Source organism: Pleurodeles waltl, chromosome 6, assembly GCF_031143425.1.
Source record: "Pleurodeles waltl isolate 20211129_DDA chromosome 6, aPleWal1.hap1.20221129, whole genome shotgun sequence".
Classification (NCBI taxonomy): domain Eukaryota; kingdom Metazoa; phylum Chordata; class Amphibia; order Caudata; family Salamandridae; genus Pleurodeles; species Pleurodeles waltl.
The window spans coordinates 33,080,171-33,107,661 of NC_090445.1; the positions used below are offsets into that span (position 1 = coordinate 33,080,171).

General features: G+C 49.2%; 1 protein-coding gene across 3 annotated transcripts; it reads right to left on the reverse strand.

Annotated features, from left to right (window-relative positions):
• Positions 1–13,974: 13,974 nt before the first annotated feature.
• On the reverse strand, positions 13,975–22,953 carry COX16 (cytochrome c oxidase assembly factor COX16). Of its 3 annotated transcripts, XM_069237145.1 has the most exons (10): positions 22,822–22,953; positions 20,688–20,741; positions 19,959–20,499; positions 19,243–19,290; positions 18,955–19,037; positions 16,124–16,171; positions 15,817–15,897; positions 15,165–15,243; positions 14,899–14,981; positions 13,975–14,203 (listed from the first exon to the last, which is right to left on the reverse strand). In XM_069237145.1, the coding sequence occupies exon 3, from the start codon at positions 20,430–20,432 to the stop codon at positions 20,109–20,111; it is 324 nt and encodes a 107-aa protein (XP_069093246.1). In that variant the 5' UTR covers positions 20,433–20,499; positions 20,688–20,741; positions 22,822–22,953; the 3' UTR covers positions 13,975–14,203; positions 14,899–14,981; positions 15,165–15,243; positions 15,817–15,897; positions 16,124–16,171; positions 18,955–19,037; positions 19,243–19,290; positions 19,959–20,108. The 3 variants fall into 3 exon arrangements, with proteins under 3 accessions (XP_069093246.1, XP_069093247.1, XP_069093248.1); XM_069237146.1 differs by lacking the exon at positions 16,124–16,171; XM_069237147.1 differs by lacking the exons at positions 16,124–16,171; positions 20,688–20,741; positions 22,822–22,953 and having other exon boundaries at positions 19,959–20,109.
• Positions 22,954–27,491: the final 4,538 nt, after the last annotated feature.

A 27,491-nucleotide genomic window follows, 5' to 3' on the forward strand; every position in this document is an offset into this window, starting at 1 on the left:
GGACCGGAACGCACGACAGGCCTCGCAGGTGTCTTCACTGTGGTCAGGTGACAGGCACAGGTTACAGACCAAGTGTTGGTCTGTATAGGGGTACTTGTGGCATTTGGGACAGAAACGGAACGGGGTCCGTTCCATCGGCGTTCTTCTGCACGCGGTCGGGCCGACCAGGCCCCGACGGGGGATCGAAAAACTACCCCGAAGGGCACCGGAGCTCTTCGATCTTCGATGCGGTGTTGAATCTAACTACGCCGATCCCGAACGCAACAATACCAACGAAAATCTTCCGAAATTAGCTATCTTTCCGTTCCGAAACTCGGAGCGACAGGAACACGTCCGAACCTGATGGCGGAAAAAAAACAATCGAAGATGGAGTCGACGCCCATGCGCAATGGACACAAAAGGAGGAGTCACTCGGTCCCGTGACTCGAAAGACTTCTTCGAAGAAAAACAACTTGTAACACTCCGGCCCAACACCAGATGGCGAGCTATTGCAAAACATGCGTATCTACAGCGACAGATGCCATCGAACATATATTTTCTCTGTTTATTTTAAGAACCACAGGTTCAAGATTTACAAACAATACTTTAAATGAAAGGTATTTCACTTAGGAACTTTGAATTAGCAAAATAGCATATACAGTTTTCACACAAATGGCAATAAGCTATTTTAAAACTGGACACAGTGCAATTTTCAACAGTTCCTAGGGAAAGTAAGTGTTTGTTAGTTTTGCAGGTAAGTAAACCACCTACGGGGTTCAAAGTTGGGTCCAAGGTAGCCCACCGTTGGGGGTTCAGAGCAACCCCAAAGTTACCACACCAGCAGCTCAGGGCCGGTCAGGTGCAGAGGTCAAAGTGGTGGCCAAAACGCATAGGCTTCAATGGAGAAAGGGGTGCCCCGATTCCAGTCTGCCAGCAGGTAAGTACTGGCGTCTTCGGAGGGCAGACCAGGGGGGTTTTGTAGGGCACCAGGACACACCAGTCAGCACAAAAAGTACACCCTCAGCGGCACGGGGGCGGCCGGGTGCAGTGTGCAACCAGGCGTCGGGTTTGCAAGGTAGTTCAATGGGAGACCTAGGGGTCTCTTCAGCGATGCTGGCAGGCGGGGGGGGGGGGGGGGGGGGGGGCTCCTCAGGGCAAGGGAGAGGGCCACCTGGGGGTCGCTCCTGCACTGGAGGTCGGATCCTTCAGGTCCTGGGGGCTGCGGGTGCAGTGTCCTGACCAGGCGTCGGGTTCTTAGAAGCAGGCAGTCGTGGTCAGGGGGAGCCTCTGGATTCCCTCTGCAGGCGTCGCTGTGGGGGCTCAACTCTGGCTACTCATGGGCTCGCAGTCGCCGGGGAGTCCTCCCTGTACCGTTGGTTCTCCACAAGTCGAGCCGGAGGCGTCGGGTGCAGAGTGCAAAGTCTCACACTTTCGGCGGGAAACGTGTGTTCTTTCAAAGTTGCTTCTTTGTTGCAAAGATGCTTCTTTCTTGAAGCAGAGCCGCTGTCCTCAGGAGTTCTTGGTCCTTTTAGATGCAGGGTAGTCCCCTGAGGCTTCAGAGGTTGCTGGACCCTGTGGAATGCGTTGCTGGAGCAGTTGTTTTGAAGTGGGGATACAGGCCGGTAGAGCTGGGGCCAAAGCAGTTGGTGTCTCCGTCTTCTCTGCAGGTTTTTCAGCTCAGCAGTTCTTCTTCATCTTAGGTTGCAGGAATCTATCTTGCTAGGTTCTGGGAGCCCCTAAATACTCAATTTAGGGGTGTGTTTAGGTCTGGGGGTCAGTAGCCAATGGCTACTAGCCCTGAGGGTGGCTACACCCTCTTTCTGCCTCCTCCCTGAGGGGAGGGGGGCACATCCCTAATCCTATTGGGGGAATCCTCCATCTGCCAGATGGAGGATTTCTAAAAGTCAGAGTCACCTCAGCTCAGGACACCTTAGGGGCTGTCCTGACTGGCCAATGACTCCTTGTTTTTCTCATTATCTCCTCTGGCCTTGCTGCCAAAAGTGGGGCTGTGGCCGGAGGGGGCAGGCAACTCCACTAGCTGGAGTGCCCTGGGGTGCTGTAACAAAGGGGGTGAGCCTTTGAGGCTCACCGCCAGGTGTTACAGTTCCTGCAGGGGGAGGTGAGAAGCACCTCCACCCAGTACAGGCTTTGTTACTAGCCACAGAGTGACAAAGGCACTCTCCCCATGTGGCCAGCAACATGTCTGGTGTGTGGCAGGCTGCCAAAACTAGTCAGCCCACACTGGTAGTTGGGTATGGTTTCAGGGGGCATCTCCAAGATGCCCTCTGGGGTGTATTTCACAATAAAATGTACACTGGCATCAGTGTGCATTTATTGTGCTGAGAAGTTTGATACCAAACTTCCCAGTTTTCAGTGTAGCCATTATGGTGCTGTGGAGTTCATGCATGACAGACTCTCAGACCATATACTCTTATGGCTACCCTGCACTTACAATGTCTAAGGTTTTGCTTAGACACTGTAGGGGCATAGTGCTCATGCACTTATGCCCTCACCTATGGTATAGTGCACCCAGCCTTAGGGCTGTAAGGCCTGCTAGAGGGGTGACTTATCTATACCTATAGGCAGTGTGAGGTGAGCATGGCACCCTGAGGGGAGTGCCATGTCGACTTAGTCACTTTCTCCCCACCAGCACACGCAAGCTGGCAAGCAGTGTGTCCGTGCTGAGTGAGGGGTCTCCAGGGTGGCATAAGACATGCTGCAGCCCTTAGAGACCTTCCATGGCATCAGGGCCCTTAGTACCAGGGGTACCAGTTACAAGGGACTTCCCTGGATGCCAGGGTGTGCCAATTGTGGAAACAAAAGTGCAGGTTAGGGAAAGAACACTGGGGCTGGGGCCTGGTTAGCAGGCCTCAGCACACTTTCAAATCATAACTTGGCATCAGCAAAAGGCAAAAAGTCAGGGGGTAACCATGCCAAGAAGGCATTTACTTACACAACCCTCCCCCCCAAACGAAAGAGGATGAGACTAACCTTTCCCAAGAGAGTCTTCATTTTCTAAGTGGAAGAACCTGGAAAGGCCATCTGCATTGGTATGGGCAGTCCCAGGTCTGTGTTCCAGTATAAAGTCCATTCCCTGTAGGGAGATGGACCACCGCAACAGTTTTGTATTTTCACCTTTCATTTGCATTAGCCATCTGAGAGGTCTGTGGTCAGTCTGAACTACAAAGTGAGTACCAAAGAGGTATGGTCTCAGCTTCTTCAGGGACCAAACCACAGCAAAGGCCTCTCTCTCAATGGCACTCCAACGCTGCTCCCTGGGGAGTAACTTCCTGCTAATGAAAGCAACAGGCTGGTCAAGGCCATCATCATTTGTTTGGGACAAAACTGCCCCTATCCCATGTTCAGAGGCATCAGTCTACACAATTAACTGCTTGGAGTAATCTGGAGCTTTGAGAACTGGTGCTGTGCACATTGCTTGTTTCAGGGTGTCAAAGGCCTGTTGGCATTCTACAGTCCAGTTTACCTTCTTGGGCATTTTCTTGAATGTAAGTTCTGTGAGGGGTGTCACTATGGATCCATATCCCTTCACAAACCTCCTGTAGTACCCGGTCAAGCCAAGGAATGCCCTGACTTGAGTCTGGGTTTTTGGAGCTGCCCAGTCCAGAATAGTCTGGATCTTGGGCTGGAGTGGCTGAACTTGGCCTCCACCTACAAGGTGTCCCAAGTAAACCACAGTTCCCTGCCCTATCTGGCATTTGGATGCCTTGATAGAGAGGCCTGCTGCTTGCAGGGCCTTTAAAACCTTCTTCAGGTGGACCAGGTGATCCTGCCAGCTGGAATTAAAGACAGCAATATCGTCAAGATAAGCTGCACTAAAGGACTCCAAGCCAGCAAGGACTTGATTCACCAACCTTTGAAGGTGGCAGGGGCATTCTTTAAACCAAAGGGCATAACAGTAAACTGATAGTGCCCATCAGGTGTGGAGAATTCTGTCTTTTCTTTTGCTCCTGGTGCCATTTTTATTTGCCAGTACCCTGCTGTCAAGTCAAAGGTACTTAAGTATCTGGCAGCACTAGTTTGTCTATCAATTCATCTGCCCTTGGAATGGGATGGGCATCTGTCTTGGTGACAGAATTAAGTTCTCTGTAGTCCACACAAAACCTCATCTCTCTTTTTCCATCTTTGGTGTGAGGTTTGGGGACTAAGACCACTGGGCTAGCCCAGGGGCTGTCAGAGTGCTCAATGACTACTAATTCCAGCATCTTGTGGACTTCCACCTTGATACTTTCCTTAACTTGGTCAGACTGTCTGAAATTTTTGTTTTTGACAGGCATGCTGTCTTCTGTGTCCACATCATGGGTATACAGGTGTGTCTGACCAGGGGTTAGGGAAAAGAGCTCAGCAAACTGTTGTAGGACCTTCCTACAGTCAGATTACTGTTGGCCAGAGAGGGTGTCTGAATAGATCACTCCATCAACTGAGCCATCCTTAGGGTCTGTGGAGAGGAGATCAGGGAGATATTCACTCTCAGCTTCCTGGTCCTCATCTGTTACCATCAACAGATTCACATCTGCCCTGTCATGGGAGAGTTTGAGGCGGTTCACATGGATCACCCTTTTGGGGGTCCTGCTAGTGCCTAGGTCTACCAGGTAGGTGACCGGACTCTTCCTTTCTAGCACTGGGTAAGGGCCACTCCATTTGTCCTGAAGTGCCCTGGGAGCCACAGGCTCCAGAACCCAGACTTTCTGCCCTGGTTGAAACTCAACCATAGCAGCCTTTTGGTCACACCACATCTTCTGGAGTTGTTGGCTGGCCTCAAGGTTTTTACTTGCCTTTTCCATATACTCTGCCATCCTTGAACGTAGGCCTAGTACATAGTCCACTATATCTTGTTTAGACTCATGAAGAGGTCTCTCCCAGCCTTCTTTTACAAGAGCTAGTGGTCCCCTTACAGGATGGCCAAACAGAAGTTCAAAGGGGGAAAACCCTACTGCCTCCTGAGGCACCTCTCTGTAGAAGAAAAGCAGACATGGCAAGAGGACATCCCATCTCCTTTTGAGGTTTTCAGGGAGCCCTATGATCATGCCTTTCAATGTCTTGTTAAATCTTTCTACAAGACCATTGGTTTGTGGATGGTATGGTGTGGTGAATTTGTAAGTCACCCCACACTCATTCCACATATGTTTCAGGTATGCTGACATGAACTTGGTACCTCTGTCAGACACCACCTCCTTAGGAAATCCCACTCTGGTAAAAATACCAATGAGTGCTTTGGCTACTGCATGGGCAGTAGTCGACCTAAGGGGAATTACTTCAGGGTATCTAGTAGCATGATCCACTACTACTAGTATGTATTGCCTCAGTGAAGATGACCTCCTGTTAGCCAGGATGGCCAAAAGATTGGCTTTGGAGAGACAGCTCCTAGCCATAGAAAGGGAAAGACAAGAGATGGGCCTAGGTCCCATCAATGGTGGCAGCAACATAAATAGGGTCAGAGATTCTCCTGACATGTTAAAAATCCCTAAAGGGATTGTAACTAAATATGAAGATGGTGATGACATCACCAAATGGTTCACAGCTTTTGAGAGGGCTTGTGTAACCAGAAAAGTAAGCAAATCTCACTGGGGTGCTCTCCTTTGGGAAATGTTCACTGGAAAGTGTAGGAATAGACTCCTCACACACTCTGGAAAAGATGCAGAATCTTATGACCTCATGAAGGGAACCCTGATTGAGGGCTTTGGATTCTCCACTGAGGAGTATAGAATTAGATTCAGGGAGGCTCAAGAATCCTCGAGCCAGACCTGGGGTGATTTTGTAGACTACTCAGTGAAAACACTGGATGGTTGGGTAACTGGAAATTAAGTGCATGACTATGTTGGGCTTTATAATTTGTTTATGAAAGAAGACATTTTAAGTAACTGCTTCAATGAAAAGTTGCATCAGTATCTGTTAGACCTAGGTCTAATTTCTCCCCAAGAATTGGGAAAGAAGGCAGACCACTGGGTCAAGACTAGGGTAACCAAAACCTCCACTGGGGGTGACCAAAAGAAAGGGGTTACAAAGCCTCCCCAGGAGAAAGTGGGTGACACTAGAAATAAAGAAAAAGAGTCCTCTGTAGGCCCCCAAAAACCAGAACAGGTGGGTGGGCCCCAATGCACAACCCAAAACAAAGGTGGGTACCAGGGTAAGAACTGGGATGCCACTAAGGCATGGTGCCATAACTGTAGAAAGACAGGGCACCACACCAAGGACACTTCTTGTCCCAAAAACAAACCCCCTAGCAAAATCCCAGGGGTAACCAGTGTAGCCATTGGGGATGACTCCTCAGATGGGGAGGTCTTCATAGCTTTCAACTGGAAAAAGGGCCCAACAGGTGATTTGGAGATTCCAGAGGGAAGTAGACACTTCCACCACCTACTGGTGAATGGAATCCCAGCCACTGCCCTGAGACACTTGTGCCAGTCACACCATTGTGCATGACAGGCTGGTGTTCTCAAACCAGTACATCCCAGGTGAGACTGCCAGAGTAAGAGTTAGCCCAGACAGGGTCACTGATGGGCCTGTGGCTTTTGTGCCTTTGACGTGGGTGGGACGTTTAGCTGGAGAAGGGTGGTAGTCAGTACAGACCTCCCCCTTGATTGTCTCCTTGGAAATGACTACCCAGAGGTTAGTCAGAGCCCAAGAGAAGAACTGGTCCAGTGCCAGTCCTCTCCCAAGGATTCTGGAGGTCCTGCCCCTGCAGTAACTGCAAGTAGGCCCCAGAAGAAAAAGAAAACAGAATAGGAAAGGTGGGCAACCTTTAGCCAAGGTTCCAGCAAGCCAAGGAGATTCTGCTCCAGTAGGGGAGAACTCCAAAAGTGGCACTGGTACAGTCCAACCTGACCCACAAGAAGTCCTGGCTACTCAGGCAACTGTTAAGCCTGAGTGTGTGGCTCCTCAGCTAACAGAAGAAAGAGTGGAAGAAGGGTGTTTACTACAAGATGTGGTAACCCCCCACTCATACAGCAGACAGGCACCCTGAACCCAAAGAAGCCTGTAACTTAGCCCCTTCCCTTGTAGGTGAAGAGCTAAAGGTGTGGGTCTGGGCACTAACAGCTGTCAGTGGCCTCTGCTGGGTGTTAGCCTTTATGGCTGCACTATCCTTGGCATGGTGGTCTGACCCCATGCCAAATAGCAAGTTAGGCCCCCTGACCCTGTTGGTCATGGTGGGGTTACTCCAGCTCTGGGTAATCTCTTTGGGTAAGCTAGGGGTGACCATGGCTAAGATAAGATTAGCAGAGGTGGATACCTCTAACCCCAAAATAGAGAGAATGGGTGAAGATATTAAAAGCAGACAAGAGGCAGTTCAGACTAGGTCCTATCACTGTGGAAGTGGGTCAGTTCCCCAGGGGGAATGACCTAAACAGGAGGATGTAAGGCAGAGTAGGCCCTGCAACAAACCAGCCTTTTTCCTCTACTCTTCCTCGCCTGACAGACTAGGAAGACTCTCCCAGCTTTGGCTGAGTCTCCCGGCCTGTGGGCTGGGGCGGGGGGCTTGTGTAAAGAAATTGCTCCCTGTTGCAGTTACCCCCCACTTTTTGCCTGATACTGATGCCGACTTGACTAAGTGTGCTGGGACCTTGCTAACCAGGCCCCAGCACCAGTGTTCTTTCACCTAAAATGTACCATTGTCTCCACAATTGGCACAACCCTGGCAAGTCCCTTGTAACTAGTACCCCTGGTACCAAGGGCCCTGATGCCAGGGAAGGTCTCTAAGGGCTGCAGCATGTCTTATGCCACCCTAGGGACCCCCCTCACTCAGCACAGACACTGCTTGCCAGCTTGTGTGTGCTGGTGGGGAGAAAATGACTAAGTCGACATGGCACTCCCCTCAGGGTGCCATGCCAACCTCACACTGCCTGTGGCATCGGTAAGTCACCCCTCTAGCAGGCCTTACAGCCCTAAGGCAGGGTACACTATACCCAAGGTGAGGGCATAGGTGCATGAGCACTATGCCCCTACAGTGTCTAAGCAAAACCTTAGACATTGTAAGTGCAGGGTAGCCATAAGAGTATATGGTCTGGGAGTCTGTCCAAAACGAACTCCACAGTTCCATAATGGCTACACTGAATACTGGGAAGTTTAGCATCAAACGTCTCAGAATAATAAACCCACACTGATGACAGTGTTGGATTTATTAAAAAATGCACACAGAGTGCATCTTAGAGATGCTCCCTGTATTTTACCCAATTGTTCAGTGCAGGACTGACTGGTCTGTGCCAGCCTGCTGCTGAGAGACGAGTTTCTGACCCCATGTGGTGAGGGCCTTTGTGCTCTCTGAGGACAGAAACAAAAGCCTGCTCTGGGTGGAGGTGCTTCACACCTCCCCCCTGCAGGAACTGTAACACCTAACAGTGAGCCTCAAAGGCTCAGGCTTCGTGTTACAAAGGCTCAGGCTTCGTGTTACAAAGGCTCAGGCTTCGTGTTACAAAGGCTCAGGCTTCGTGTTACAAAGGCTCAGGCTTCGTGTTACAAAGGCTCAGGCTTCGTGTTACAAAGGCTCAGGCTTCGTGTTACAAAGGCTCAGGCTTCGTGTTACAAAGGCTCAGGCTTCGTGTTACAAAGGCTCAGGCTTCGTGTTACAAAGGCTCAGGCTTCGTGTTACAAAGGCTCAGGCTTCGTGTTACAAAGGCTCAGGCTTCGTGTTACAAAGGCTCAGGCTTCGTGTTACAAAGGCTCAGGCTTCGTGTTACAAAGCCCCAGGGCATTCCAGCTAGTGGAGATGCCCGCCCCCTGGACTCAGCCCCCACTTTCGGCGGCAAATCCAGGAGCGATAATGAGAAAAACAAGGAGGAGTCACTGACCAGTCAGGACAGCCCCTAAGGCAACCTGAGCTGAAGTGACTGACTTTTAGGAATCCTCCATCTTGCAGATGGAGGATCCCCCAATAGGGATAGGAATGTGACCCCCTCCCCTTGGGAGGAGGCACAAAGAGGGTGTAGCCACCCTAAAGGACAGTAGCCATTGGCTACTGCCCTCCCAGACCTACACACCCCTAAATTCAGTATTTAGGGGCTCCCCACAACCAAGGAACTCAGATTCCTGCAACTTACGAAGAAGAGGACTGCTGAGCTGAAAAACCCCTGCAGAGAAGACGGAGACACCAACTGCTTTGGCCCCAGCCCTACCGGCCCGTCTCCCTCCTTCAGAAGAAAAAACTGCTCCAGCGACTCTTTTCCTAGGACCAGCGACCTCTGAATCCTCAGAGGACTGCCCTGCTTCCAAAAGACCAAGAAACTCCTGAGAACAGCAGCCCAGTTCAACAAAGACTGCAACTTTGTTTCCAGAGGAGCCGATTTAAAGACCCCTGCAATCCCCGCAAGAAGCGTGAGACTTGCAACACTGCACCCGGCGACCCCGACTCGACTGGTGAAGAAACAACGCTACAGGGAGGACCCCCCGGCGACTCAGAGACTGTGAGCAACCAAAGTTGTCCCCCCTGAGCCCCCACAGCGACACCTGCAGAGGGAATCCCGAGGCTCCCCCTGACCGTGACTGCCTGACTCTGAAATCCCGACGCCTGGAAAAGACCCTGCACCCGCAGCCCCCAGGACCTGAAGGATCGGAACTCCAGTGCAGGAGTGACCCCCCAGGAGGCCCTCTCCCTTGCCCAGGTGGTGGCTACCCCGAGGAGCCCCCCCCCTTGCCTGCATCGCTGAAGAGACCCCTTGGTCTCCCATTGAAACCTATTGAAAACCAGACGCGTGTTTGCACACTGCACCCGGCCGCTGAGGGTGTACTTTCTGTGCTGACTTGTGTCCCCCCCCGGTGCCCTACAAAACCCCCCTGGTCTGCCCTCCGAAGACGCGGGTACTTACCTGCTGGCAGACTGGAACCGGGGTACCCTCTTACCTCCATTGAAGCCTATGTGTTTTGGGCACCACTTTGAACTCTGCACCTGACCGGCCCTGAGCTGCTGGTGTGGTAACTTTGGGGTTGCTCTGAACCCCCAACGGTGGGCTACCTTGGACACCAATTTGAACCCCCTAGGTGGTTTACTTACCTGCAAGAACTAACAATAACTTACCTCCCCCAGGAACTGTGAAAATTGCACTGTGTCCACTTTTAAAATAGCTATATGTGTTTTATGTGAAAAGTATATATGCTATTGTGATTATTCAAAGTTCCTAAAGTAGTTACCTGCAATACCTTTCAAATGAGATATTACATGTAGAATTTGAACCTGTGGTTCTTAAAATAAACTAAGAAAATATATTTTTCTATACAAAAACCTATTGGCCTGGAATTGTCTCGGAGTGTGTGTTCCTCATTTATTGTATGTACAACAAATGCTTAACACTACTCCTTTGATAAGCCTACTGCTCGACCACACCACCACAAAATAGAGCATTAGTATTATCTCTTTTTGCCACTATCTTACCTCTAAGGGGAACCCTTGGACTCTGTAGGAAGTTGGCTCTGTATGCACTATTTCAAAGTAAGGAATAGTATGCACAATGTGCCAGGAAAGAAAAATGCTGTGGCTGATTGTCACGACTTCCTCAGAAGGATTCAGATGTTCGGCAGGAGTGCGGATATGGCGATTCTGATATTGTCTTTAGTGTCAGTTTATTTCTGAAGAATTTAAAGCTATTGAAGAAAAGGATTGGGTTGATAAAGATCAGGGAGATTTGACCTTACAAGAGGTGAAACGATATTTGAGGTTGGGTTGGTTAAGGAAATAATGTATTCTGGGAGAAGTGATGCCTTTCTTTAAGGTAAAAGATTAATTAGAAATTGAAAATGAGCTTGTATTTAAAGGGGGAGGAATGTGTTCCACCTGAAGGCATGCAAGCTGTCACTTTGAAGTTGGCACACGAAGGGCATCCTGGGATGTCATCCATGAAAAGGCTGATACGTACTTTCTTTTGGTGTCCAGGAATGGACAAGATGGCGGAGGGGACGGTCAGGGAGTGTGGAGTATGTGTGAGTGCTGACAAGATGTTGAGGACAGTGCCAGCCCCATTGCATCCGGTTCAGTGGCCGGAGTCTCCTTGGCAAAAACGGGGCTTTGATATTTCTGGTCCATTTTTGCCTTGCGAGGCTCGGTTTGCTTTGGTGTTAGTGGACTATCACTCCAAGTGGCCTGAAGTGAAATTGGTACCACGTCACGATGGCAGTTGTGATTGAGTTTTTCCAAAGAGGTGTTTGCCAAAGAGGGATACCCAGAGACTATAGTATCGGACAATAGTGTTCACTTGTTGTCGAAGGAGATGCAAAAGTTTCTCAAGTATTGTAATATTAAGCATGCTACTACCTTGTTCTATGAACCAAGAGAATGGACAGGTTGAGAGGTTCAATCGGGTTTTGAAGGAGTGTATTTGTTGGGCACATGGTTTTGGTGGGTTGTGGAAGGAGAAAGTGAGAGAAATTACGGTATTATCGTATCACTCCTCACAATACCACAGGAGTTAGCCCATTCAAGCTGCTAAGGGTTAGGGATCCTGTATCCAAACTGTGTCCATGGTGGTTTAAAAAGAAACACAGCAAAGAGCATGAGTGTTAATTGGGAAATAAGAGATCATGTGAGACTGAAGCAAGAGAAGAGCAAGGAGGCGTATGATAGAAAGTGGAGGGGAAAGATCCCAAATTTGTTGTGGGCGATTGGGTTAGGAAGCCCGGATCGATAAGGAAAGGCATGTCTAGATTTAGTAAGGCCATGAAAGTGTTTAGGAAAAAAGTAGTTACACAAGATGGTAAGGTTTGGAATGTGAGCAGATTGGCTAGGAGTATTTCGGAATGTGGGGGGGGGGGGGGGGGGGACACAGAATGGACACTTTGCTGTTTTGGGACGTACTGTATACAAAAGGTGTGACTAGCTTGCTTTTGAGGACTTAAGCCAGGATGGTGCATGTACTGGAATTGAGGAGTGTGATTCCTGCTAGTGTTGATTGTGGGGAGAGTGATGGACAGAGTGGTATGGCGAGTTGGGAGGAAGACTCCATAGCTTCAAGAGTAAAGCTTGAGGGTCATTCCAGAAAAAGGTCTACTCGTTTAGTGGACTGTGTGTGAATAAGGAGAATTAATGTACTTTATATTATTTGTCATTACATTTTCCTATGTTTTTTTCCATTTTAGTTTAAGGGGGAATGTGTTATATTTGCGGATATGTGGTTTCCTTTAAGGAACTGGGGGGGGTTTAGAATGGAATATGGTTGGGAAAGGAATGTAGAAGCAGAGGGCATTCTTGGAGCGGTTAAGCAGGACTATGGACGTGTATGTACCTCCACCCAGTACAGGCTTTCTTCCTGGCCAGAGTGACCAAGGCACTCTCCCTATGTGGCCAGCAACATTTCTGGTGTGTGGCAGGCTGGCAAAAACTAGTCAGCCTACACTAGAAGTCAGTTGGTATTCAGGGGCATCTCTAAGATGCCCTCTGGGTGTATCTTAAAATAAATTCCCCACTAGCATCAGTGTGCATTTATTGTGCTGAGAAGTTTGATACCATACTTCCTAGTTTTCAGTGTAGCCATTATGGAACTGTGGAGTTCGTGTTTGACAGACTCCCAGACCATATACTCTTACGGCTACCCTGCACTTGCAATGTCTAAGATTTTGCTTACACCGTAGGGGCATAGTGCTCATGCACATATGCCCTCACCTGTGGTATAGTGCACCCTGCCTTAGGGCTGTAAGGCCTGCTAGAGGGGTGACTTACCTATGCCACAGGCAGTGTGAGGTTGGCATGGCACTCTGAGGGGAGTGCCATGTCGACTTAGTCATTTTCTAACCACCAGCACACACAAGCTGTGAAGCAGTGTGCGTGTGCTGAGTGAGGGGTCCCTAGGGTGGCATAAGACATGCTGCAGCCCTTAGAGACCTTCCCTGGCATTAGGGCCCTTGGTACCAGGGGTACCAGTTACAAGGGACTTACCTGAGTGCCAGGGTTGTGCCAATGGTGGAGACAAAGGTACAGTTTAGGGAAAGAACACTGGTGCTGGGGCCTGGTTAGCAGGGTCCCAGCACACTTTCAAATCATAACTTAGCATCAGCAAAGGCAAAAAGTTAGGGGTAACCATGCCAAGGAGGCATTTCCTTACATATATGTTGTGCACATTTACAAAACTCATGAGCCGATGCTTGGAAAAAAAAAAAAAAGTTGAATTTCCACAAATTTAGGCTGATACACCAGTGATACAAAAAATTAATGTTTTGAGGAGACTTTACTATTAACGGTGCTAGGAGAATTGTAGCTATTGCGGTTATGTTTTACCTATGTTGATGCATTTGTCAAATTATTTTGACATTACCGACAACCATGCCTGATGCATTGAAATGATCACCGTTGGTAACCTTTAAATATGGTGGCCACTAATAAGATTTTTCTAATGTGGTAACTTGCAAAATTACTAGTAGCTCAGGAGGCTGTTCATGGAGCACAAGTAGCTCTTACCAGAAGACACCTGAACGAGACAGCCTCTCGCCCAAGTGTTACCCCAATTTGCCCGTCAAAGGTGGCTTCGCCTGTGAAGCTAGTCTTTGGGGCCAAGACCCATGTGGGTTCCTGCAGGAGGGATAAAACTCATCAATGCAGGCTTTTGACTCTTTCCTGGGAGTCGCAACTGGTCTTACAGATTTGAATGCCTTAGTGTGCAGTTTTAACCATAGGTTTAGGGGTCCGAGTTCCTCACATACAATGCTTTTGGACCGCCACACTCCATTCACCTCCCCTTCAGAAGGCAGCTCAAGACCTGGCTCTTCGAGCACTGACCCCCCTCCCCCCCAGCGCCTTGAGACCCTTATGGGCGAGTAGCGCGCTTTATAAATGTGATCGATTGATTCAGAAGGCGTTGTATTACACCCTCTGCTGGCCCGGTGGAAGAAAAAATGCCCGAGTAGGCTTGCTAGAACTCACTATTCACAGCACTGACATTTTTGCGACTGAATAAATTATCGGATCAAGCCAGCTATGAGTTGAGGATAAGGTTTGCCAATGACTTGGTTTACAGAAGCAGAGAGCTCCAATTCCTAACTCCACAATTAACTAGACAGTGGTTGGAGTGAGCAGCTTTTATTTATTTAAAGAAATAAATACATTTCCAGTGACCTGCAAACTGCATTTCCGCTGCAGTTGATTCGTGTAGTTTGTTTTCAAGTCTTAAATTTGCCACACAAATATCCTGCAACAAAGTCCTGCTTATGTCCATGGTGACCCATCAGTCTGCAGCATTACTCGTCATGGCTATCTCGAGGGGTTTTCGCAGCCCAAAGCAGACTGCCGTGCCTGCAAAAAAAAAAAAAAAAAAAAAAAAGGTCAATTGTCAAGCTTGGGGAGAGTATTAAAGCAGAATATATATTTTTTTTTTTACAGCTAAGTAACAGACCGGTTATGGAGCACAAGCTTTCATGCACCTCTGGAGTCAGCCGCCAGCTCAACCTAGAACTTGCAGACTATGGTAGTGACTGCACCATTCAGAGGCGCATGTGACAAGTAGCTTTAAATCCATGACCCGGGAGAGCATATTAAAACCAAGCTCTGCATAGATCATAAGTAGGGAAGTCATGCCGCCGCTACGTGTACAGGCGTTACTAGCCCTGATTATTCGGCCAAAAGCGCTACTAAACACTCACGGAACCATCGTGTACGGCTCGAGCAGTCAGTGCGCTGCGAGTTGTCTTCAAAGAAGTCAGAAACTCTAGTCTGAGAGCTCATCACTCATGCTCGGGTGTACACGACCATCCCCCCCTCCCCCCTCCCGCCCCCAACTATAAATACCTGGGAAGAAAGGGAAACCCACCTATGACGAGCTCCAAGTCAGCGTCTAATGCTAATGAGAAACTAAGAAAGCCACCAATGTAGAAAAAACCTCTACAACCACGGTTTTCCAAACAATGGATGCAGCACTAGGCACTGCAAGTGCTTCCCGCTCATGTCACCGCATTTATACAGAATCAAATCAGTTAACAGCTCAAACGCACCTTCTGGGCGGGGAGAGAACCCGTAGTCAGTCACTGTTGTGGCACAGGGCATCATCCCGCAATGCCCACAATCAGGAGGGGACCTGTGGAAACAAACAAGGGCACGTCAGACTCGCTTAAAGAACCAGTCGCAACAGCGGGGCACCGGGAGTGCATCAGTGCGCTGCGAGGTAGCTTCATAGGGAATCAGAAACTCTAGTCTGTTAAAATCTCATCATATACACTCCACCGGGGGCAACGGATCTATAGATAAGCAGCGTCCATACCGTGTGCGATGCTTCTGCAGGCCAAGCGCAGTGCCATGCGCAACTCCGGGCCCTCTGGAGAGGCGGTGTGTTCTGGAGCCTAAGGAGGGAAGAACCAAAGGAATCAGGCGTTGGTGTAGAGCACCTAGGCTACTGCTATGGATAGTGGAACATCTTCCCCACAGCTTCTCAGCAAACGCAGCCAAGTTACTGCTATGGACAGTGGAGCCTCTGCCCTAGAGGCACTAGTTTACCTAGGCTCCTCTGCCAATGCATCTAGGTCACTGCTATGGACAGTGGAGCCTCTGCCCTAGAGGCGCTAGTCTTGGCTCCTCTGCCAATGAGGCTAGGCCACTGCTATGGATAGTGGAGCCTCTTCCCCCACAACTTCAGTAAAAGCACCTAGGGATAATGGAGTCTCCTCCCTCTATACGCACTAGTCTGGAAAGTCTTTGAAGAGACCATAAAATGTTCCCAAAACACAGCCTACCCGACCCCCACGGACTAGGGTGATCAGTCTGCTGGAGCTACCAAGGAGGTCTGCTCAGGGCATACATTGTAATCACTGTGCATCAGGTGAAACACGGACTATGCAGAATGCTCATCACGGCAAGGCCCCTTTGGAAAAGGACAAATGTGACCGTCCCTGGTGAAGTAGGATGTGTCGACTCACCGAGCACGGACCAGACATCCACCACAGCTCAGATTCACTTGGGGTGACGGCAAGAACGGAAATGGAGTGTCGCCGTTGTCACTAGAAAGAGGAGAAACAGCGTGGTCACTTGCTATGTGGCCAACTACAGTCACAGACAAAACGTCATGGGGGACACTAGTCTGCTCAGAAGATGCTTTTGTTATCAAGAATCAACAACACGGAAAATCAGCTCATCACTGCAGGCCATCCACCACTCTGCTCGGTGTGCAAGTAGCAAAGCAATGGGACAAACGTGCACTTACGGCATCACTTGCTAGATAGTTACCTTCAAGGTCATGGAGCCAACTGCGGGCACATCAGGTCAGCAGCTCTCCTGGGGAGAAGAATCAGTTTAAAATAATGTTCCCATCAAGGATACAAGTGTAATGTGTAATCGGAGTGCAATCGGCGAGACTATGAAAATTCATAGGCCCCAACCTCAAAAGCCCACACGACCAGCATTGACAGCCATCAAGTTCACCCGTGGCCTACTAATGTTGACTAGATCAGACCATACTCCTTGGACCATGAAGATGGTACCCCAACAGCTTCTCAGCACATGCACCTAGGTCACTGCTATGGACAGTGGTGCCGAGGCACTAGTCTAGCTAGGTTCCTCTGCTAATGCACCTAGGCCACTGCTAGGGATAGTGGAAACTCTTCTCTAGAGGCCGTGGGGCCTCTGCCCTAGAGTGGACTAGCTAGGCTCCTCGGCCAATGCACCTAGTTTACTCCCATGGTTATTAGAGCCTCTGCCCTAGGGGCACTAGCCTAGCTAGGTTCCTCTGCCAATGAGGCTAGGTCACTGCTATGGATAGTGGAGCCTCTTCCCCACAGCTCTGCTAATGCAACTAGGTGTTGTATGTGTCACCACGAGGATCGAATTTGTGTAGGTAATAATGGGAATATGTAGTAGAATTTTGGGGTGTGAAGTCGGGTGATGCGTTGTTGGGAGCAGAGCGGAAGGAGGTAGGATGTGCTGTTGATACCACTTACATGTTCTTTGTAGTTTTAACTACGAAATAAAGCATCTTCAAACTACATGGATACCCTGTCATCTCTACTATGTGGAAACAAGAGGATTGAACTTGAATCTGAGCGTTTGCTCTACACCCCTTTCTACATCTGCCCATTTCGTTTCCTACGGCAACAACCTTGCAATGGTGTAGGTATTCCACAGGTGAATTCATGAGAAAAAACCTCTTAAGGTAGCTTTCAGGACTTGGGGCCCGATTACTAGGTGTAAATCCTTCCCAAATGTGACGGATATACCACCAGCTGTATTACGAGTCCACTATATCCTTTTGAACTCGTAATACGGCTGGTTGTATATCCGTCACTTTTGGGACACATTAACACCTTCCTCCAAAGTTGTAATCAGGCCCTATATCTTTGGCGGTGGTTGGGTGTGCGAGTCACCATTCATAGTCAACGTGCAACTTCTTCCCTGCCACGTGAATCGGTGCTCACAGGCAGCGCATGATTCCATTCCCGCTGAAGCTATTCTGTGCATGACGATTCCAGTTGAGGCTACAACATTTGTTGTGCTTACTTTTCTGCATTTACATAGTAAGCTTGTATTGGAGATGCACTAGTCCTCTTACGTGTAAGACATTTGCATTTTCACCAATATGAGTTCCCAAAGCTTCAGGATTGTTCAATGAAATGGGGAGAGTGGAAAGATTTATTAATTACATTCTAGCTGTGGATTAACCTAATAAAACGACACCTGAACAAATGAAAATAATCTTATTACACCCCTTGTCCTCGGGGACTGAAAGCTTATTTGCAATTAGACAAAACCACTGGAGACACCGACGCTGCAATTCATGACCTTGACTTGTGTGGGCATATATAGTTACAATTAATGAAATGACTGGTGTCTGGGATGGAGAAACCATAGGACAAAATAGTCCTCAGCCTTTTCATGCTGGGATTGTGGATTGGTCGATACATGATGCAAGGGACAAGATTGATTTCAATCTTGTAAAAAGTTAATTACACTTTGATTCAAACAAAAGTACTAAATGTGTAAATATCAAAATTGGAGATTAGGTCCGTGTGAGGAAGCCTGGACTTGTGGCAAAGGGAGCAAGTTTTATAATCCAGAAGAAGTTGTGAAGTTTTGAGAAACTGTCAGGTTAAGAAATGGTAGTGTGGAATATTGACAGAATTGATCTTGGGCTTTCAGAGTTGTGGAAGGCTATGCATGTCAATTCTCATGTTAACACTATGGACACTTTTGGTGAGGTTAACAATATCAACTTTGATGACAGTGCCTGAATTCAGACTGGAAGATACCACTCGTACACTTGGTGAGGTGTTGCCGTGGGTCTCTTCTGGGGAGGATGCTGAAGTGGACTCTAGGAAAGCTGTTGAAGATGTTAGACATTCAGGGTGCTGAAAGCAATGGAAGTGATGGGAATGCAATTGATGCTATGGATCAGACAGGGCCGTGCAATCTTAACAAAAAGACTTAAGAAACCACTTAAGTGGTCAGAGATTGTCTGGAGTAATGTGTAGGATGAAAGTCATGTTAACACATTTTAAAGTGTATTCTCAACTGTTACATTTGCGTTTAAGCTCCAACGTTAACTTGACTAATGTTTTCAATCTTGTTTTTATTATTCCATGTTTTGTTTGTATAACGGGCAAGATTTTTTGTACGTGTCACCATGACGATCGTAATAGTGTAAATAATGGAGAATAAGTGGTAGAATGTTGCGGGGTGAAGTCAGGTGATACTGTGTGCTGTTAATACCGCTTACGTGTTCTGTAGTTTTAACTACAAAATAATCTTTCATCTACATGGATACCCTGGCATCTCTACACTAGGTTACTGCTATGGATAGTGGAGTCTCCTCCCTCTATAGCACTAGTCTAGGACATCTTTGAAAAGAGACCATAAAATGTTCTGAAACTAATCTACCTGCCCCACACGCATAAGGGCAATCAGTCGGTCACAATGCTGGAGCTAAGGAGGTTTGCTCAGCGCATACAATGTAATCACTGTGCATCAGGTGAAACACGGACTATGCAGAATGCTCATCACGGCAAGGGCCTTTTTGAAAAGGACAAATCCTACTTCACCAGGGACGGTCACATTTGTAGACTCACCTGGCACTGACCAGACATCCACCACAGCTTAGATTCACTTGGGTCGATGGCAAGATGGGAAAAGGAGTCTGTTGCCGTAGTAACTGCAAAGAGGAGAAACAGCGTTGAGTCACTTATGTGGCCAAAATAACGCCAAGGAGAAATGAAGTCACGGGGAGAATAGTCTGCTCAGAAGATGCTTTTGTTATCAAGAATCAACAACACGGAAAATCAGCTCATCACTGCAGGCCATCCACCACTCCGCTCAGCGGGCAAGTAGCAAAGCAATGGGACTTGCTAGATAGTTACCTTCAAGGTCATGGAGGCAAGTGCGGGCACATCAGGTCAGCAGGTCTCCTGGGGGAGAAGAATCACTTTAAATTAATGTTCCCATTAAGGACACAAGTGTAATTTGCCATCAACCAGACTATGAAAATGCACCTGCCCCAATCTTAAAAGCCTACACAACCAGCATGGACAGCCATTAAGTTCACCTTCGGGGCCTACTAATGTTGACTAGATCAGAGCATCTTCCTTGGACCATGAAGATGATACAACCACATGCTTGCACGGGTTACACTGGTTCCTAACGAGTCTTTCAGCATCCACCCACTAAACAGGATTCTGCTACTCTTAAACGTATGCAGCAGTAAGCTCAGCCGTGGAGAATACCACAGGAGAAAAGAACTCCCCAGCTACTGCTTTAAAGACATAAGTTCGGCTGTCAGGTGGCGCATATCTTAGTAAAAGAATGACAGGTCCAGAAGGGGTCTGCCCTGCTACCCTTTTGAAGATTGGTACCTTATACACGGAGATAAAAGCTCGTGCTCAGTGCATATGTAATAATCAGGTGGTCAGGAACACGGACTATGCAAGATGCTCATCACAGCACAGCTTCCGAAGGCCGCCCCGCCCCCCCCCCCCCCCCCAAAAAAAGTAATAGCTTTGAGGTGCACTGTAAGCTAACTTCACTGAAATTCAGAAAGCCGGGCATACTAGTGTGGAAAGATTCTAAAGAAACCTACCGCATGACTCGAGATTTAGGGCCGTCGTGGTGGAACACACGAAATCTTCAGGTCTGCATATTGATGTCTGCCAACTGACACTTTACAGTACAGAACGTAATCTAATGTCCCAACTCTGAAATGTTGAGTGCATTTGTGGATTATACTGAATTAGGACTGCTTCGAGGCGACTGCTTTTCGCTCCTGTTCTTGAAGAGGCTGAGTTTCTTCCCAAGGGCGGGGCCCTCTGATGTTCTGCCAATCATTAAAACTGGAGTCCCTCAGTTTGTCATACTCTGATTCTATAGAAACGCTCTTCTTTCTGACTTTCTCTTCCAGGGCTGGATCCAGCTTTCCTCGCAGCTTCTGGGCATCATATCTGATCTGAGTGAACTCCCGGAGGCCGAAGGAGCCACCAATGATGAGTAAGAACATAGGAAGACCATATCGCAGCGTCTTATTTTTCTGGAAAGCGCGCCTCACCCCAGGCAACATGCCTGTAGGCTTCCAGGGAGGATGCAACACAACTTGTGACGCCGAGGTAATGTATCTGGTCCAGAACCTATAGAGGGAACATATATACATATTAGAAAAAAAGAAAAAACTGAAACTGGTATTGCAAATCATTTATTGGGGGTGCATCAGTGCGCTGCGAGGTAGCTTCATAGAAAATCAGAAACTCTAGTCTGTTGAAGTGTCATCATGCACACCCCCCAGAAAAACAGATGCGTAGCGCGGAAGTGTACATACCATGCGCACAGGAGAAGGGTGTCTCGGAAGGTGACCGGTCCCGTGAAGCACCACCTGCAACAGAAAGCAATGCAAGGTTAAAGCCAACTAGAGCAAGGACTGGTCTGCAGAAATTCTTCATTAAGCATTTAGGATACTGGCGACAGCTCAATTGGGCACAAGCGTGGCAAAGGACATTTAAACACTAGATCCATTCTGAATTCCGTGCTACATTGGCCTAGAGACCGGGCCAGTTTTGTGGCCGATGTTGCCAACAGGGAGTGGAAGGACACTAATGGGGGTGGGGTAACAATGGACAGCTGATAAATCTGCTGGAGGAACAACGGAAAAGGTGCACGGGGGAGGGAATATGCATTCCCCTGAAATTTTTTTTTTTTACTTCCCTCTTAAATGTTGGAACGTGTAGAAGAACCGCCCTAAGAGTACGTTTTCAGACTGAACCAGTCGTCTAAAGAGGCATATTTATACTTCGAGCAGGGACGTCAGAGCACGCGCTCCGCCGTAAGTGCGGCAGCTGCGCCTTTGAAGAGCCCGCGCGCGCTCCGACAGTTCGCCGCTGGCAGCGTCATCGGCGTTGCACCCCGTTAGAACGCGGGTCGCCACGTAACGTGAATAGTAGAACAGTTGACCTAAGCGAGCAGATTCAAAGCACCACGGCCACCACGAGCTCGATGGACACAAGTAGGGTGGCCGGGTGTTCAGGATTTGCCGGGACAGTCCCTGTTTAACACCAGCTGTCTCGGCAGATTCCGGAAAATGTAGTTCATGTCCCTTTTTTTACGCGCGGGGGGGGGGGGGGGGGGGGGGGAAGAATTACCAGGCATTATACTATTATTAAAATACCATTTTAGGTTATTTGTGCCTCTTCTGTAAATTTACGCTGATGCGGATTTTCTGGGTGCTCGGTAGAACATTGTAATCCTTATGTTTTTGTGGAATGTCCCGGTTTTGGGTTTTCTAAATCTGGTCACCACCCACAACAGGAAGAAAATTGCTCGCAATCAAACCTATCGGCTAGCGTCAAATTATCCACGTAACAAGGTCGATGGCCAAGACGGTAACATAACTGCCTCAAGGAGTAACAAAGGAAGCGTTTGCCAATAATACAGGATTTTTGAAAGGGAAGCCAGTCAACGAGTGAGCTATTGGCGTGGTGTAAAGCCCACTGATAATTACAACACATCAGAGGTTTGCGCGCTCGACCTAAAAAAAAAAAAACCAAGACGCTATAAACGCGGGGACAAATAATTTGAAGTTTTCCTCACCGTTTCTTCATTTCAGAGGGGAAGGTGTTTATTTCTTTAAAACGTTCTGTCGTCGACAAAGTTAAGGATGTTTTTAAATAATTGCTAGGTGTAAGGATAATGACAACTTAAGGAGAATAGACAATTCACCGATTCATGAGAGGCTTTACTGCACGGCTGGTCCAGCAGCAGAGAATGCGCGTGTACACAAACCGTATCGACTGATTTTGAAGGCGGTTGTGCGGTTAATCCTCGCGACCTTGGGTATTCCAAGATGGCCGCCGGCGCCGCGCGGGACGCACCGCAAAACTCGTGCCATACATGGCGCCCACGAGTCCATCCCGTACAACAGCTACTAGCGGCCTAATGACGGATACCCGTAAACCCCCGTGGTCACAAATACTAGGGTAAGGTTTTGGACCAAGATAAGTCCTTGGAAAGGGGGCGGACCCTTATGGCTATCATCTAAGAGGGAACTCTGCGGTCACCGTGCGCGTGATGAGGGTAGAATAATCCATCACCGAACTCCCAGTCTAACAGTTTATTTTCATAAACACAAGATGGCGAGCCGTCCTAATACAGGAGGCATACCCATCATAACAAAAAAATAAAAATAAAAACACACTCCTCTTTAGTACAGGCAAGTATTTCACAAAGCCTCGGCTGCAAACTGCACTCGGGAACTTTTGGTCCGGGGGGTATCCTAGTACATGTAACGTTCTTCTCATTACACAACTACATATCCCGGGACTAAAATCAGCCTCGTCCCTCGCTGCCGACTCCCTTTGGATGATTGAGAACTGACAGACCTGGGAAACCAAAGAGCTGCGGAGACCAGCAGCGAGCAAACGGAGGCCGGGTATGGGCGAAGACGGACGTATTTCACCCACCTCTGCGCGCAGCTGGCGTGTGTCCCGCACGTCCTACTGAAGGCTTCTTGCTGAAAGAGATCGTGACTTGGAGCCTGGTGTATTTTATAAGCCGCCCGATCCCTCCCACAGGGGCGGTGCTTTGCGTTTACGAGCCAGGAGATCCCTCCCACGGCTTCACGAGCCCTCCCCTAGAGGCGGTGCTTTACACAAGAAGGGCTCTCTCAGGCGGTTTCCGTCAATAACGAATATCCCTCATGAGCTCTCCCACTGTGTTTTACAGAAGGGTGGGGACTCTGAGGGAGACGCGCCCAGGGCCTTGTAACCCGAACCACTGTAGGGTGGATCTTGGGTTCGGCCTTGAGAGGGGTTTTCTTTGCCTTGGTGATGGGGTCGACTTTTAGGCAGGGGCACAGGCATGGGCACTAGCAGGGGAGGACTTGAAGATGGAAGGGCTGGGCCTGGAGAGGGACACAGAGTGCTCTAGGGTCTCACAGAGTGGGAAACCGGGAAAACTCGTACAGGAAACATTTCTTTGGCACACAGGGGCGGTCATGGCAAAAGGGTTTAGTAGGAGAGGGAGTAGTGGTAAGATGTGTCTTGGGTGCATGAAATGCTTGTGTGTGTGTTGGGTGTCTTTTGGGTTGGTGAGTGAGGGTGTTTAGGTGTCTTGGGAGGAGGTGCTGGGAGATGCCATGCTGGATGTGAGAAAGTAGCCTCCTTCTAGCCTTGTTACCCCCACTTTTGGCCTGTTTGTGAGTGTATGTCAGGGTGTTTTCACTGTCTCACTGGGATCCTGCTAGCCAGGGCCCAGTGCTCATAGTGAAAACCCTATGTTTTCAGTATCTTTGTTATGTGTCACTGGGACCCTGCTAGCCAGGACCCCAGTGCTCATAAGTTAGTGACCTATATGTATGTGTTCCCTGTGTGATGCCTAACTGTCTCTCTGAGGCTCTGCTAACCAGAACCTCAGTGGTTATGCTCTCTCTTTACAAATTGTCACTGACAGGCTAGTGACCAATTTCACCAATTCAGATTGGCATACTGGAACACCCTTATAATTCCCTAGTATATGGTACTGAGGTACCCAGGGTATTGGGGTTCCAGGAGATCCCTATGGGCTGCAGCATTTCTTTTGCCACCCATAGGGAGCTTTGACAATTCTTACACAGGCCTGCCACTGCAGCCTGAGTGAAATAACATCCACGTTATTTCACAGCCATTTACCACTGCACTTAAGTAACTCCTTTACCTGGTAAAGGTTGGGTGCTAAGTTACTTAGTGTGTGGGCACCCTGGCACTAGCCAAGGTGCCCCCACATTGTTCAGGGCAAATTCCCCGGACTTTGTGAGTGCGGGGACACCATTACACGCGTGCACTATACATATGTCACGACATATGTATAGCGTCACAATGGTAACTCCGAACATGGCCATGTAACATGTCTAAGATCATGGAATTGTCACCCCAATGCCATTCTGGCATTGGGGAGACAATTCCATGATCCCCCGAGTCTCTAGCACAGACCTGGGTACTGCCAAACTACCTTTCCCGGGGTTTCACTGCAGCTGCTGCCAACCCCTCAGACAGGTTTCTGCCCTCCTGTGGTCCAGCCAGGCTTGGCCCAGGAAGGCAGAACAAAGGACTTCCTCAGAGAGAGGGTGTTACACCCTCTCCCTTTGAAAAAAGGTGTCAGGGCTGGGGAGGAGTAGCCTCCCCCAGCCTCTGGAAATGCTTTGATGGGCACAAAGGGTGCCCATCTCTGCATAAGCCAGTCTGCACCGGTTCAGGGATCCCCCAGCCCTGCTCTGGCGCAAAACTGGACAAAGGAAAGGGGAGTGACCACTCCCCTGACCTGCACCTCCCCTGGGAGGTGCCCAGAGCTCCTCCAGTGTGCTCCAGACCTCTGCCATCTTGGAAACAGAGGTGCTGCTGGCACACTGGACTGCTCTGAGTGGCCAGTGCCAGCAGGTGACGTCGGAGACTCCTTCTGATAGGCTCCTCCAGGTGTTGCTAGCCTATCCTCTCTCTTAAGTAGCCAAACCTCCTTTTCTGGCTATTTAGGGTCTCTGCTTTGGGGAATTCTTTAGATAACGAATGCAAGAGCTCATCAGAGTTCCTCTGCATCTCTCTCTTCACCTTCTGCCAAGGAATCGACTGCTGACCGCGCTGGAAGCCTGCAAAACTGCAACAAAGTAGCAAAGACGACTACTGCGACCTTGTAACGCTGATCCTGCCGCCTTCTCTACTGTTTACCTGGTGGTGCATGCTGTGGGGGTAGTCTGCCTCCTCTCTGCACTAGAAGCTCCGAAGAAATCTCCAGTGGGTCGACGGAATCTTCCCCCTGCAACCGCAGACACCAAAGAACTGCATCACCGGTCCTCTGGGTGTCCTAGTTTGTGGAGGTAAGTCCTTGCCTCCCCACGCTAGACTGCATTGCTGGGAACCGCGTGTTTTGCAGCTACTCCGGCTCCTGTGCACTCTTCCAGGATTTCCTTTGTGCACAGCCAAGCCTGGGTCCCCGGCACTCTAACCTGCAGTGCACGACCTCCTGAGTTGTCCTCCGGCGTCGTGGGACCTTCCTTTGTGACTTCGGGTGAGCTCCGGTTCACTCCACTTCGTAGTGCCTGTTCCGGCACTTCTGCGGGTGCTGCTTGCTTCTAAGAGGGCTCCTTGTCTTGGTGGACGCCCCCTCTGTCTCCTCACGCAATCGGCGACATCCTGGTCCCTCCTGGGCCTCAGCAGCATCCAAAAACCCTAACCGCGACCCTTGCAGTTAGCAAGGCTTGTTTGCGGTCTTTCTGCACGGAAACACCTCTGCACAGCTCTTCACGACGTGGGACATCCATCCTCCAAAGGGGAAGTTTCTAGCCCTTGTCGTTCTTGCAGAATCCACAGCTTCTACCATCCGGTGGCAGCTTCTTTGCACCCACAGCTGGCATTTCCTGGGCATCTGCCCACTCCCGACTTGATCGTGACTCTTGGACTTGGTCCCCTTGTTCCACAGGTACTCTCGTCAGGAAATCCATCGTTGTTGCATTGCTGGTGTTGGTCTTCCTTGCAGAATTCCCCTATCACGACTTTGTTGCTCTCTGGGGAACTTAGGTGCACTTTGCACCCACTTTTCAGGGTCTTGGGGTGGGCTATTTTTCTAACCCTCACTGTTTTCTTACAGTCCAAGCGACCCTCTACAAGGTCACATAGGTTTGGGGTCCATTCGTGGTTCGCATTCCACTTCTAGAGTATATGGTTTGTGTTGCCCCTATCCCTATGTGCCCCCATTGCATTCTGTTGTGACTATACATTGTTTGCACTGTTTTCTATTGTTATTACTGCATATTTTGGTATTGTGTACATATATCTTGTGTATATTTGCTATCCTCATACTGAGGGTACTCACTGAGATACTTTGGCATATTGTCATAAAAATAAAGTACCTTTATTTTTAGTATATCTATGTATTGTGTTTTCTTATGATATTGTGCATATGACACTAGTGGTACTGTAGGAGCTTCACTCGTCTCCTAGTTCAGCCTAAGCTGCTCTGCTAAGCTACCTTTTCTATCAGCCTAAGCTGCTAGACACCCCTCTACACTAATAAGGGATACCTGGACCTGGTGCAAGGTGTAAGTACCTCTTGGTACCCACTACAAGCCAGGCCAGCCTCCTACACTGGATAAGTGATTAACTGTTGGGGTGGTATCTACAGGTATGGTACATGTACGGCATATGGTGGTGAGTGCAGATGTGGTAACTGAGGTGGATGTCTGAGGGTCTGATATTGTGACTGTGGGTATGATGGGACTGGTGGCTGGATCTGCAAATGTTGATGTCTGTCTGCAGGAGTGTCACGTGTAGTGTCTGTGAAGGAGTGGGTGGTGGGGGTGTCTGTGCAGGGATTGGATATTGTGTCTGCAGATGGATGTTGTCTGTGTGCATGCTGGTGGTGGGTCTTGTGGTGCTTGTGTTTGTCAGTGCCAACAGAGTCTGTTGAGGTGGATGCATGTCTTTGTGAATGTGTCCTCTGGCTGAGTGTGGGGAGAGGGGTTTGGGATTGGGAAGGGGTAGGTAGGGGGGGACGATAGACAAAGGGACACTGGCTACCATTACCGAGGAAGCTAGAGCCTGAAAGGATCTCCGGACGTCAGCCAGGGCACCGTGAATGCCTTCCAGGAACACATTGTTCTGTTGGACTGGAGCTGCCAGTCCCTGGATGGCATTCACTGTGCTCGACTGACCCACAGAGATGGACCTCAGGAGGTCAAAAGCCTCCTCACTGAGGGCAGCAGGGCTGACTGGGGCAGGGGCAGAGGTGCCTTCGGTGAAGTAGATGCCCACCTTCCTGGGTGAGCGGGTATAGGCAACTGGGTGGAGAGTTACAGGGAGATGGTGCTAGTAAGGGGGGTGGCAAATAAGTATGTTGCTTGAGTGCTCCCAGATGGGTCCGCCAGCACCAGAGTGTGTCCACCGGAGGAGGAATCAGAAGATGAACTGGTAGATCTGATCTCCCCATGGCACTCCCCTCGCACTCTGTCCCACTGGGTCCCTCAGCCTCGCTGGTACCAGCTTCTTTGGTCCTGTGGGCTGCTGCTTCCTCACTCGCCTGTCCCCCTTCTCCTTCGCCTGATGATGCTGATGCACACAAAGAAAGAGAGGGAGGGAGGGAAAGAGAGAAAGATAGGGTGGAAAAG

What these genes read in the sequence shown, in the direction of transcription:
- COX16 (XM_069237146.1), bottom strand. Translation starts at nt 20,432, where the DNA reads ATGTTGCCTGGGGTGAGGCGCGCTTTCCAGAAAAATAAGACGCTGCGA.